Here is a 14,429-nt window from a genome sequence, read left to right as displayed (position 1 = left end):
GGCTGGATCGCTCGACCACGCGGGACCCTCACCGCCATCTTTCAACTAGCAAGAAAGAATTTCCCGCAGGACGCCGCTGGATCTCAGGGTGGTGAATATTCTTTCTCTTTCAACTGTTTTCTCTGTTTCTTTCTTTCTTTTACCTCTCTCTCTCTCTCTCTCTCTTCCTTGAATATTGAGTTGCCTCATTGTTGGACCTAATAAAGTCAGAGTTAAGTTTGTTGATACCGTGCCTCGGTTGTGCTTTGTCCGAACTCAAGGATCACGAATCTTTAATATTTCGGGTCAGGATTTTTGGGGGTGCTTTACCTACAGGCAGGTTAAGCATACCGGGTGTTCGCATTGAACCAGGCACGCCGCACGTGGGCTGCACTGGAATTATTTATATTTTTGCGGGCCCTGCGCGCGGACTGTCTGCTTTGGACCAGGCACGCCGCACGTGGGCTGCACTGGAGTTACTAATTAGGCGGATCTCTCTCTCGGGAGGGAGATTGTCTGCATTTTATTTCTAGATTTGCTCTTTTTTTTTGACTAATTAGGCGGGTCTCTCTCTCTCCCTCTCTCTCTCGGGGAGCAGGGGGGCGGACGGGGACTGTCTGCATTTTATTTCTAGATTTGCTTTGGAGGCGGACCTTAAATCCGGAACCCAACATTTATAAATTGGCGTAGTCAGCAGGATCCTTGAGTTTTCGGAAGGTATCAATAACTTAGAGAGAATGGGTGCAATTCTGAGTGCATTTGATGTAATGCAAGATCAGGAGTTGGAGGACTCGGCACAGACGCCGCAGACAAAAGAGCTTTTGGTGCGGTTGTTGCAAGTTCGGTTGGCAACTTTAGAGGAAAGAAACTGTGAATTGGAGGAAAGGGTTAAAACTCTGCAGGATGAAGTAGAGAATGAGCAGGAGAACGTAAGGTGTTTGCAGGAGGCTTTTGTGGAGAACTTACGTGCTTGTGACTGCAGGGGGCGACGGAGTCGTGCACAGGCAGCTGATGCAGCCCCGTCCCCTGGTGATGATCACAAAGGGGATGGTTTGTACCGCAAGGGGGAACCAGAGGAAGCGAGGACACGATGTGATTTACCGCAGGGTCCTACGCAACCCCTTCGACCGCTGGTTAAGGTCGAATATGCTTATGAGGATAGTGAGGACAATAATCCTAAGATGGTTACTAAGGAGGTGCCGTACACAGCAACTGAATTGGCTAAGTTGAAAAGGGAATTTTCACGCAGTCCAAAGGAGTCTGAGAACGAGTATGTGTGGAGAGTGTCGTTAACTGGTGGTGATCAGATTCTGTTGAGTGAAAGAGAAGCTGAGGGATATTGGGGACCTGGAGTGTTTTTGACTACTGGTGATAATAGAGCCCCTTGGTCTCTCACTCAGCGAGCAGCTTATTGGGCTGGAGGTTTGAATCCCTTGGAGAGGGGAGATCCTCTTGCGCTTACAGGCTCGGTGGATCAGCTTGTGGAGAATGTGCACAAGGCGGCTTGTTTGCAGATGATGTATGATCGGGAATTGAAGCTTAGGCAGGAATCCCCAATGATGATACCGGTAGATCCTGAGAGGATGACTCCCCTGGTTAGAGGTTTGCCTGATTCATTGAAACCCTTAGGAATTCAATTGCAAGGCACTATCAGAAATACCCCTCAGAGTGATCGGGTGGCAGCTGCTTTAACCGGAGCTTTAACCCCGGATCGCCATATCCCAGGACAAAAAGTGTGGACGTGGGGGGAAGTAGCCCAAGAATTGATTAACTATGGGCGAAAATATGGTCCCGTGAAATCGGAATCTAAAACTGTGAGGCGTATGGAGGCGAAGTTTCCTCCAGCGAGGCCCTCTCCCCCGAACCCGGTGAATTCAAAGAAAGATACTATATCTCACAGGAAAGCATTGTGGTTGATAGGAAAACACAAGGGAATACCCCTGACGTGTATGAGTGGGCTTAATACAGAACAGTTGGAGAAAATGGTACTAGGGTGGTCAGAGAGAGGCACGAGAGTAATTACCCCTGATGAGGGATGGGTGATTAAACCACCCGAAAAACCACCAGCTAGTGTCCCTGGGGGAAGGTGCGAGATTCCCTCTGCCCCACCTTGGGTGGAGCAGGAGGTAGTTTTTAAATCTTCACCCAGAAGGGAGGAAAACTAGTTCCTTCGCCCGTCTCTCGTGAGCGGATGGGCGAAGGGTGGATGCACATTAGACAGCTCACCCTCACCCCTCGAGGTGATTTGATTTCATATTGTGTGGTGGGACCTAGACAAATACCTATTCAACTATTGATGTTAAAGATATGTTTTTCATGGTTCCTCTCCAACCAGAGGATCAGGCTCGCTTTGCCTTCACTTGGGAAGGACAGACAAGCCCAGACTGATGAGAAAATCATAACAGAGGGTGAAGGTAGTGCACAAGTGGGTGAATTAATTGCTGTTTGGAGTGTTTTCCAACATGAGGCTCAATCTTCTTCTCCTGTCTACATCTACACTGACTCTCTCACTGTCTCCAAGGAGTGCACCGAGTGGCTTCCTTTCTGGGAGAAAAATGAGTGGGAAGTCAACCAGATACCGGTATGGCAAAAGGAAAAGTGGCAGGACATTTTAAGAATTGCCAAACGAGGGAATTTTGCCATAGCCTGGGTGGCCTCTCATCAGGGCGTTGATGGTCTGGCCGGTCGATGGAATGGTGGAGCAAGTGAATTGTCTCGTCCAGCTCCTTTACAAAATGAACCAGTAATAGAAAATTGGGAGAGATTATTGGAGTGGCTGCATATCAGACGAGGACATATGGGAGCCAAGGATCTTTACTGTAAGGCTCGGGCTCGGGGCTGGCCTGTCACTGGGGAAAGCATAACCCAAGCCTTAAAAGAATGGTTTTGCTCACTCCCAAGACCCCAGCTTATTCCACCAGACAATGGTTAACCAAAACCTCACCCAGTCCTTTCACTAAGAGGACCGAGAAGTTTCTTTTTCTGTTCCTTTGCAGGTCGGAAGATAGAAGTTCAGAGAAGCAGAAGAAGAAAGCAACATTTAATGGAAGTTTTGATTGAATGTATAGTTTTAAATTGTATAACTTTAATAATCTTTGCAATATGCCTTTATCACCATTGACAAATTGTTTTGGGCAGTTGTATGTTGTCTTGTCTATACTGTTCAAAGCCTACCCGGCGAGAACCTTGCTTCCTTGTTCTCAGGTTTAACATGGGAAAATGAGTTCTTGTTGGGAAAATTGGTTACTCAAGCTTTTAAGCTTATTAATTGCTGGGTGTGTGGTGGACCATTTGGTCTGAAAAGTTGATTGTGGATCTCCATTTCTCTTGCTCATGAGTGGATTGTGAAAAGAATCACCCTCATCTTGGCCTATGCAACACCCTGCTCCTGGTCACTATTGTATTAGTTACACCCAAAAGGGAGGGTGCTACAATCAGTCCCTGGTGGGAGAAGATTTTCTGGTCCCCCACTGATTACACTCACTTTGGGGAAATATTAGGTACAAATTGTGTTTGGAAACAATGAGCAGGAGCATGGTAATGCAAATGGAGATGGAATTAAATTAATTGCATTAACTGTGGTGTGACAGGGAACCCCTTTGGCCTGGGAACCATCTGAGTCAAAGGACTACCACCCTGCCAGATCATGGCCAAGTCCTTTGCAAATGGGATGCGAACCCTGAAAGATCGTTATTGGTTTTGCGGGCACCATGCATTCAAAACACTACCAAAAAATTGGACTGGGGTATGGTATATTGGGATGATATGCTTCATACTTCTCAAAATTGGCAGCTAAGAACTGGGAATCAAATTATATGATCCCCAACGAATTATTGAGTATTATGGACCCGCAACCTGCAACACCAATGAACCAATCAGCGGTGCTCGAGAGCCAATCAAGATTGGCTGGTTCTCGATTACCTGCTAACAGAAGAAGGAGTTTGTGCCAAAGTTAAATGACTGTAATTGTTTCCTGAAAATTGATGACAATGGAAATGTGGTTACATTGTATAACTTTTTCTCATTTTATTTACATGTTATAGTTGCACTATAACTTTATCAAAAGCTATTTATCATTATTGATGATATTGTTGTTGTTAGACTTCTGTAAAGAAGAAGAGGTGACTCATTCTGTTTATTAGAATGATACCAATCACAAGTCATTGGACTTATCTTTATTTCCTTGTATGCTTTACTCTTCCCTTGTTTTTCTTCAAAACCTATTATCTTTTTCTATCCTTACCTTTCTACATTTCCTTGTCTCTTCCCTTTTCCTTCTTTTAACCTGTTATCTTTTTCTGTCCTAACTCTTCTACACCCCCTGGAATCGAACCTTTCTACACCCCCTGGAATCGAACTACTGACTATATGTTGATGATTTCTGAGCCACGGGGTGGTGTGGGGATCTGTCCCCTTCCTTTTGAGCATTGTCTCAGAAATCGTAAACCACGTGCTCGGGCGACATCTTGTGGTGGCTGCCTGGAATGCCCGATCTCGGCAACGCTCGATGACGCAATAAGCTAGGCGCCCGCCCTCCACCCGCCTCCGGATGTGTGTCTCCGGTGACAGCCTGGCAAGGGGCCAATCCTACGGCGCAGGAACCGGACATGTCCCGCCTTCGGACCTGTGATTGGTGTGAACTGTTGACTGACGGCTCCCAGTCACATGACTCTGCCGAAAAACTCTATAAAAGAGGCTGGATCGCTCGACCACGCGGGACCCTCACCGCCATCTTTCAACTAGCAAGAAAGAATTTCCCGCGGGACGCCGCTGGATCTCAGGGTGGTGAATATTCTTTCTCTTTCAACTGTTTTCTCTGTTTCTTTCTTTCTTTTACCTCTCTCTCTCTCTCTCTCTTCCTTGAATATTGAGTTGCCTCATTGTTGGACCTAATAAAGTCAGAGTTAAGTTTGTTGATACCGTGCCTCGGTTGTGCTTTGTCCAAACTCAAGGATCACGAATCTTTAATATTTCGGGTCAGGATTTTTGGGGGTGCTTTACCTACAGGCAGGTTAAGCATACCGGGTGTTCGCATTGAACCAGGCACGCCGCACGTGGGCTGCACTGGAGTTACTAATTAGGCGGATCTCTCTCTCGGGAGGGAGATTGTCTGCATTTTATTTCTAGATTTGCTCTTTTTTTTTACTAATTAGGCGGGTCTCTCTCTCTCCCTCTCTCTCTCGGGGAGCAGGGGGGGCGGACGGGGACTGTCTGCATTTTATTTCTAGATTTGCTTTGGAGGCGGACCTTAAATCCGGAACCCAACACCATCTATTCATGGCAGATGCCAGAAAACATCTGAAATGTCCTACTTTCAGATGTATAGTAATACACATTTCATTTTGGAAATTCGCTCTTATGATTTCAGAACTTGGGACGTGGGTAGAAACAGACCATGCAGACATTCAGGCCTGTCATGCGCCAATGATGATTCATAGTACCATCAACACAAACAGGGATACATGAGTTTCTCTTGTCTATGCAAGAAACTGTCAGTCTGAAGTAGTCAAAGCTAACCACATACATAGATACATGATGTCTCAGGCTGGCTGAGCTACTTCCTAAGATTTTGGAGTAAGGGAAAGCAAATTATGTCCTCTGACCTGTCTCAGAAGCCTGGGTTACTTTGAGGTTGGTCTCTGCCTTGAAATAAAGTCATTTCTAGTCAATCTGTAATAGATGCATTTGATTCCATGCTATATCTTTCCCCATCTATTCTCCTCTCCATAAGCAGCAGCAATCCTGTTGGCTGGAGCAGGCCAAACATTTTCAGGATGTCTTCTCATTTCTGGTGTGTAACTTCAAAAACTCTTCTTGCTCTCTGGAGTTGGATCATGAACATCAGTGCCTTAGTTGAAGACTGTCACTTTACAGTGCATCCAATGAATGTCTCTGCTCTAAAACTTCAGACAGAGGACTTTTCACAAAGAAGTAAGGACCTTGGTGCCTTCTATGGCTAGGTCAAGGACCCACTCTTGCAGGTTAATGTCACTTTTAAACCTCAGCAGAAAAGCTTTTATTCACAGTCATACTGAGAACGTCATTTGAGTCAGGAACCATTTATGTCCATGGTTACAGAAAATGAGACTGAAAATTTTAATAGAGAACTGGTATCATTACATGAGCTCGTGAGATTGCAAAGGTAGAACAGCCTGTGAGCAACTGAGGTCACTTTTCTGGATTTCAAGTGACAGCTGTGGAGACCACTTACTTTCCTGAGATCCATCCATTCATCACATAACGCACAACACTCCACTGTTAATACAACTTATTGGCACAACTCTTCCTTTTGGATACTTATCCTTCAGTGCTTATTCAGTTAGGCACTTTGGGACTCCTGGTGATTTGTGGTTTTGGAGTATTTGATAGTGTCCATTGTAATGAGTGTGTACGTTTAGGCATGGGGTTGAAGGAGACACAGAACAATTATTTTGATCTGTAACACTTGTATTAAGTGTGGGTACATGTCAGGTTCTGGATTAAGATCTGCCTTATTAGTAAATTTAGAAATTAAATGCAGTCAGTCCTGAGAAGGACCCGCCTTATTGGTAAATCTAGAAATTAAAGGCAGTCAGTCCTGAGAAGAACCCGCCTGATTAGTAAATCTAGAAATTAAATGCAGTCAGTCCTGAGAAGGACCCGCCTGATTAGTAACTCCAATGCAGTCAGTCCCGAGAGGGACCCGCCCATTCAACGCAGTCAGTCCACGTGGGATCCGCCTGGTTCAATTGCAGTCAGTCCACATGGGACGCACCTGATTAATCACAGAATCAACCAGGTTGGAAGAGACCTCAGGGATCATCGAGTCCAACTGTTGCCCTGACACCACCATGTCAACTAGACCATGGCACTAAGTGCCATGTCCAGTCTTTTCTTAAACACATCCAGAGATGGTGACTCCACCACCTCCCTGGGCAGCCCATTCCAATGTCTAATGACCCTTTCTGAGAAGAAATTCTTCCTGATGTCCAACCTGAACCTCCCCTGGCAAAGCTTGAGGCTATGTCCTCTTGTCCTATCACTAGTTGCCCGGGAGAAGGGGCCAACTCCCACTTCACTACAACCTCCCTTCAGGTAGTTGTAGACGGCAATAAGGTCACCTCTGAGCCTCCTCTTCTCCAGGCTAAACAACCCCAGCTCCCTCAGCCGTTCCTCATAGGTCAGACCCTCCAGACCCTTCACCAGCTTGGTCGCCCTCCTCTGGACTCGCTCCAACACCTCAACATCTTTCTTGAAGTGCGGGGCCCAGAACTGGACACAGGATTCAAGGTGCGGCCTCACCAGTGCCGAGTACAGAGGGACGATCACTTCCCTAGACCGGCTGGCTACACTATTCCTAATAGAGGCCAGGATGCCATTGGCCTTCTTGGCCACCTGGGCACACTGCTGGCTCATGTTTAGCCAGCTGTCGATCAGCACCCCCAGGTCTCTTTCCACCGGGCCACTTTCTAACCACTCTTCCCCCATCCTGTAGCGCTGCATGGGGTTGTTGTGGCCGAAGTGTAAGACCCGGCACTTGTTCTTGTTGAACCTCATGCCGTTGGTCTCGGCCCATCTATCTAACCTGTCCAGATCCTTCTGTAGGGCCTTCCTACCCTCCAGCAGATCGACACTCCCACCCAGCTTGGTGTCATCTGCAAATTTGCTGAGGGTGCACTCAATCCCTACGTCTAGATCATCTATAAAGATATTGAACAGCACCGGCCCCAGAACTGAGCCCTGGGGAACACCGCTAGTGACCGGCCGCCAGTTGGACTTTGCCCCATTCACCACCACTCTCTGGGCTCGGCCATCCAGCCAGTTTTTAACCCATTTAAGAGTCCACCCATCCAAGCCCCGGGCAGCTAGTTTGTCTAGGAGGATGCTGTGGGAGAGAGTGTCGAATGCCTTACTGAAGTCTAGATAGACTACATCCACAGCCCTGCCCTCATCTACTAAGCGGGTCACTTGGTCATAGAAGGAGACCAGGTTGGTCAAGCAGGACTTGCCTTTCATGAATCCATGTTGGCTGGCCCCGATGCCCCGATTGTCCTGCATGTGCCGTGTAATGGCACTCAGGATGATCTGTTCCATCACCTTGCCTGGCACCGAGGTCAGGCTGACAGGCCTATAGTTCCCTGGATCGTCCTTCCGACCCTTCTTGTAGATGGGCATTACATTTGCTAATTTCCAGTCAGCTGGAACTTCTCCAGTTAACCAGGACCGCTGGTAGATAATAGAGAGTGGTTTGGCAAATTCATTTGCCAGTTCCTTCATTACTCTGAGGTGAATCCCATCCGGGCCCATAGCCTTGTGGGTGTCCAACTGGCACAGCAGGTCACTAACCGTCTCCTCGTGGATTACGGGGGGTTCACACAGCCCCCCGTCCCTAACTTCAGGCTCCGGGGGCCGAGTCTCCTGAGGACAACTGGTCTTGACATTAAAGACCGAGGCAAAGAAGGCATTGAGCACCTCTGCCTTTTCCTCATCCCCTGACACTACACTACCCTCCTCATTCAGCAAGTGGTGGAGGCTCTCCTTGACCCTCCTTTTGCTGTTGATGTATTTGTGTGATTCTGTGATTCTGTGATTCTGTGATTTGTAAAAGCTTTTTTTGTTATCTTTGACTGTAGCAGACAAATCAAGCTCTAATTGAGCTTTGGCCCTTCTAATCTTCTCCCTACACGACCTGGCCACATCCCTGTAGACCTCCCAAGTTACCCGACCCTTCTTCCAGAGCAAATAGGCTCTCTTTTTTTCCCTAAGTTCTAGCCTAAGTTCTCTGTTTAACCAGGCCGGTCTTTTTCCCCGACGGCTTGTCTTCCTACACACTGGGACAGCCTGCTCCTGAATGTTTAGCAATTCCCTTTTGAAGCATGTCCAGCCTTCCTGGACTCCTTTGCCCTTCAGGACCGATTCCCAAGGGACTGGGTCCACCAGCCTCTTAAACAGGCTAAAGTCTGCCCGCCGGAAATCTAAGGCAGAAGTTCTGCTCTTGCCCCTCCTTACTTCCCCCACTATCGAAAACTCTAACATTTCATGGTCACTATTCCCAAGACGGCCACCGACCCTCACATCTCCCACTAGTCCTTCTCTGTTCACAAACAACAGGTCAAGCAGGGCCCCTCCTCTAGTGGGCTCATTTACCACTTGCATGAGGAAGTTGTCCTCCACACATTCGAGGAACCTCCTAGATTGCTTCCTCTCTGCCATGTTGTATTTCCAGCTGACATCTGGCAAGTTGAAGTCACCCACGAGTACAAGGGCCGGCAACCGGGTGGCTTCTGACAGCCGCTTGTAAAGCACCTCGTCCGCCTGCTCATCCTGGTTGGGTGGTCTATAACAGACTCCCACCGTAATGTCCGCCCTGCCGACCTTCCCCCTGATCTTCACCCATAAACATTCAACCTTGTCATCCTCACCATCTTCCTCAATTTCGACACAGTCCAAGCACTCCCTAACATATAGCGCTACCCCACCGCCTCTCCTGCTTTGCCTGTCCCTCTTAAAGAGCTTATAGCCATCCATAGCAGCACTCCCGTCATGAGAGTCATCCCACCACGTTTCTGTGATGGCAACCACATCATAACCTTCCTGCTGTACAGTGGCTTCTAGCTCTTCCTGTTTGTTGCCCATACTGCGTGCATTGGTGTAAATGCACTTCAGCTGGGCTAGCGGCCTTGCCCCCGATGCAGGCCTGTCGCCCCTAAGTTCATTTGCAGTTGCCCTGGTCTTATCCCCCTCCCCCATTGAACCTAGTTTAAAGACCTCTTAACCAGCCCTGTCAACTTCTGGGCCATAACCCTTTTCCCCTTCTGATTCAGCTGTTCCCCATCCGGCATAAGCAGGCCCAGTGCCATGAAAGCCGCCCCATGGTCAATGAACCCAAAATCCCACCTACGGCACCAGTCTCTTAGTCACGTATTAATCTGTTGTACTTTCATAGTCTTTTCCCTATTTTCACCAAACACTGAAGGAACTGAAGAGAATATCACCTGTGCACCTACCCCCTTTACCAAATGCCCCAGGGCCCTGAAGTCCCTTTTGATAGCCCTGGGACTTCTCTCTTCAATCTCATCCCTACCCACCTGGAATACTAATAGTGAGTAGTAGTCAGAGGGCCTCACCAGTTCAGGAATACTCCCTTACCCGAGCCCCAGGGAGGCAGCAGACTTCCCTGTGAGTCGGGTCTGGCCTGCATATGGGGCCCTCCGTTCCCCTTAGCAGGGAGTCGCCTATAACAATTACTTTTCTTTTCTCCTTTTTGGAGCTGGTTGCAACCCTCCTACTTGGTTGCTTCTGTTTACGTAGCCCCGTAGAAGGTCCTTCACCTAGATTCGTGTCTTCCTGACACTCAGGAAGACGCTCAGGCTCCAGCACCTCATACCTATTTTTCAGGGGGACGCGGGGAGGGGAGGAAGGTCGGGATGGGATTCGCCTGCCACCCCGAGCAGGGACCTGCCTCCATTCCCCCCCATCCCCTAGGTCTCCTCCTGCTCCTTGTGGAGGAGGAAGAGGATCCTCTACTACTCGGGGAGCATTAGGCCTGTCCGTTTTCCCCAGGACAGGCAGGGAACAGCACTGCCCGCCAACCTCTTCCTGGGATGCTCCTGTGCTCCTTAACCTAAACACCCGGTATAAATCACCCGGTATGCTTTACCTGCCTGCAGGTAAAGCACCCCCAAAATCCTGACCAGAAATAAAATAGATTCGTGATCCTTGAGTTCGGACAAAGCACAACCGGGGCACGGTATCAAAAAACTTAACCTTGACTTTATTAAGTCCAACAATGAGGCAACTTAGTGAGCAAGGAAGGGAGAGAGAAAGAGAGAAATAAGTAAAAGGAAGAGAGGAAAAGAGATCAGTTGAGAGGGAAAGGATTGTCACCACCCTGGATCCCGCGGCGTCCCGTGGGTCCTTTGTTGATTCTCAGCAGTCGGGGGTGGGCACGTGGATGGTGGGGCAAAACGGCCTCTTTTATAGAGAATTTTTGCAGAGTCACGTGACATGCAGCCGCCAGTCACAGTTTGCACCACTCACAGGCCCGAGGGCGGGACAGTTTCGGTTCCCGTGCTGTAGGATTGGCCCATTGCCAGGCTGTCGCCCGATATCCCGGATGGGTCTCTCCGGAGGGGGTGGAGGGTGGAGACGTCACTCACCCCTAGTCGGCGACTAACTTCTTGCCTCAGAAAATGTCGTCAAGGTCAGGTAGTCCTGTACCCCAGAAGATGGTGTCTGAGCACGTGGGATAGGACGGTTTCTGAGACAATGACGAAAAAAAAGGGGGACAAGGAACAGATCCCCACAGTACACTGCCTTGGAGTCCCTAGAGATTTTGAGGCTGAGAGGAACAGAGGACCTGGGATGCACAGTATTCTTCAGATAGCAGCATGCACGTCCATATATGTGGGAAGGACTTGCTTCTGACCAGCACTTCTAATGCAAAAATCCTCCTGTTCTGTGTGCCTGGGAGCATGTGCAACCATTATGTGAATGTATAGACAGGCTGACTTGTAAGTAACCTCTTGTTTTTCAAACCAATATGTAGCATCTGGTGAAGACACAAACCTATGACTGAAACACCAGCACAAGTTCAGCATTCACACTTGAATTGATATACATGTAAGCAAGCTTTGAATATAATACTGTCTCTGGTTCTGCAACTGTATTTTCTACTTTTTCTAAATCTTAACACAGAAATAAGTGCCAGTTTGATTTTTTTTTTTTAATTTATTTGTTTTTAACTTGAACATTCTAGTTAATCAACAGATGTCCACCTTCTGAAATGTTCTTAGGTCCTTTATTTTCTGAAGCTTCAGGTAAAATCAGAGCCATTGGTATGTTTGGAGGAAGTCCTTTTTACCTGAGGAAATGAGAGTTCAGACACACATGCAGAAAGGTCTTTAAATATTTAGGTGTTTGTTTTTCATTTTATCCATGGGAATGTCATAAAAAGGACATGAGAAGTTTTGATTAATATTTTTCATTACTTGTGCTGACCATGAGAATTCTGCATACAAGTGTGCTACTGGGACTGCTGCTGTGGTCTACCAAGTAGATGAGGCCTGGCAAATGGATGAATTGGGATCTAATTCTGTTCTGTTACTATCTTGCCATCAAGTTATTTAATTGCTTTCTGGCTTAGTTTCTTGCTCTTTAAATAGAAGATGCCCACTAGTTGTTAGAGCATGTAAGCTCAGTGAATTTAAAATGCTGTGTAAATGCAAAGATGAATTGTTGGTCTAGTTATGAGCTTAAGATACTGTAAGGAGAGCTCAGTTGGTCTGGGACTTCTCTGTACATAAGTTAATTCTTGTAAAAAAGTAGTCTTTTTGCCTGTGCTGTGTTAGAAAGAACAAGTACTCAACATGGGAAAAACCCCTCCAATACTGTATCACACAAGGCAAATACACATATTATATGATTCATTTCATGGGTGTGTTTATTCATCAGAGGTAAAAAGGATCACATCATCTGAAATGAAGTCTGCACTTCTGTAAGTAAAACACGAGAAGAAAACACTGGAGTCCTCTTAGCTAGACACACACTTCTGCATTCTTATTATCTGTTTCTTTAAGCGTTAATTCTAATATAACAGTTTATCCAAAGTACTGTTTTTGTAACAACATGCTTATTTCTAGCTATAGAAGTAAATGTAGAGGACTACATGTTTTCTTTAAAAAAGTATTTCAAAACTTGTAGAATTATTTTTTTTAATGCTTTGTCAGTCAGGCTAAGTAACTCAGTGAACACTAGCATAGTAGAAAGTTACTCCCTGATTCCTTCTTCCTAATGGTGTGTGTGATTGGAGCCTTAGTCATTCTTGGGTTCCTCTGTAGAAAGCAAGAGTGAAAGTGCAAGACATCTCCAGAAAGTGACTCAAATCCAGCTGGTGATTCAGTTTAGAAGAATCTGGGCATCTTTTTTTCTGAAATCCTCATTATTTTATCAAATATCAAGATACTCCTTTTACTTCTTCATGAATGATTAGATGGCATCATCACTAAGATGATCAACACTGAACACAAAGTGTACAATCCTAAGTAATAAGTAAGACCATGTTTTTCTTGGTGTGGCTTGTTGATGTTCAGACATATCATTGAGGCTGTTTACAGGTTGAACTAATACCTTGTGTTAAAATTAGTAAATATTTTAAGTATTCCTTTTAATTTGTCTTCAACCTTTTGGACCCATGAGTCTAAACTTCTGTGTGGGAGCATATTCCAGGTGGCAGGCTGCCAAACAGACCTGGCAAAAACAGGGATGTTCATTACGCCCTTTTAAATAAGAGACAAATACCTCTGTTATAATAAACGAGTAAGAAAGAGTTTAAGGATATTACGGAGACGTTTTAAAATGTCAGAAACACTGTAAAATGGGGAACTGGTCGTTTTTTAAACAAACAAAAGCCCAGGAAAAATCTCTCCTTATCCAGTTGTCACGGTTTAAAGCTGGGCCGGCTATCAAACCTGTGGCAGATGCTCTCTGTTAACCCTCCCCCAACCCAGAAGGGAAAGGGAAAGGGAAAAGGGAGAGAGACTTCCGGGTTGGAAAGCTAAATGCCTGGAATGCCTGATCTTGGCAACGCTCGATGACGCAATAAGCTAGGCGCCCCCCCCTCCACCCGCCTCCGGATGTGTGTCTCCGGCGGCCGCCTAGCAAGGGGCCAATCCTATGGCGCAGGAATCGGACATGTCCCGCCTTTGGACCTGTGATTGGTCCGAAGAACTGTTTTCTTTTTCTCTCTTTCTTTTATTTCTCTCTCTCTCTCTCTTCCTTGAACATTGAGTTGCCTCATTGTTGGACTTAATAAAGTCAGAGTTAAGTTTGTTGATACCGTGCCTCGGTTGTGCTTCGTCCGAACTCAAGGATCACGAATCTATTTTATTTCGGGTAAGGATTTTTGGGGGTGTTTTACCTGCAGGCAGGTTAAGCATACCGGGTGATAATTTGGCGGGCCCCGCGTGGGGGGGGCTGTCTGCATTGAACCAGGCACGCCGCACGTGGGCTGCACTGGAGTTATTTATATTTTGGCGGGCCCTGCGCGCGGGCTGTCTGCATTGAACCAGGCACGCCGCACGTGGGCTGCACTGGAGTTACTAATTAGGCGGGTCTCTCTCTCGGGGACTGTCTGCATTTTATTTCTAGATATGCTTTTGAGGACTAATTAGGCGGGCCTACAACCTACATAGGCTGTCTGCATTTTATTTCTAGATTTGCTAATTGGGCGGACCTAAATCTGGAACCCGACACCTGTGCAATAGAGTCCATAGTTAAGTCCACCCCTCGGTCACGAGCCCATCTATATGTTGCATCTCTCCCTTGATGACCTGAAGTGTCATGAGCCCACCGAGCTAAAAATAGTTCACCTTTATGTTCCCAGTCTGTCACGGTTTAAAGCTGGGCCAGCTATTAACCAGGTGGCAGATGCTCTCTGTTAACCCTCTTCCCCCTCCCCACCCAAAGGGAAA

At 46.9% G+C, this 14,429-nt stretch overlaps 1 protein-coding gene across 1 annotated transcript in view; it reads left to right on the top strand.

The window, feature by feature from the left end:
- Positions 1-1,106: 1,106 nt before the first annotated feature.
- LOC137677208 (uncharacterized) overlaps positions 1,107-14,429 on the top strand; it is a gene marked incomplete at its 5' end in the record, with an annotated part of 55,525 nt that continues 42,202 nt past the window's right edge. Inside the window, one exon of the mRNA XM_068424473.1 lies at positions 1,107-1,964. Within this exon, the coding sequence (XP_068280574.1) occupies positions 1,107-1,964 (858 nt within the window). The remainder of the gene's footprint in view (positions 1,965-14,429) is intronic.

The sequence above is a fragment of the Nyctibius grandis genome, assembly GCF_013368605.1.
Source record: "Nyctibius grandis isolate bNycGra1 chromosome W unlocalized genomic scaffold, bNycGra1.pri SUPER_W_unloc_3, whole genome shotgun sequence".
In the NCBI taxonomy this organism is placed as follows: domain Eukaryota; kingdom Metazoa; phylum Chordata; class Aves; order Nyctibiiformes; family Nyctibiidae; genus Nyctibius; species Nyctibius grandis.
The sequence above is the reverse complement of the archived record's forward strand: the minus strand, read 5'-3'. Positions and strand labels throughout refer to the sequence as shown.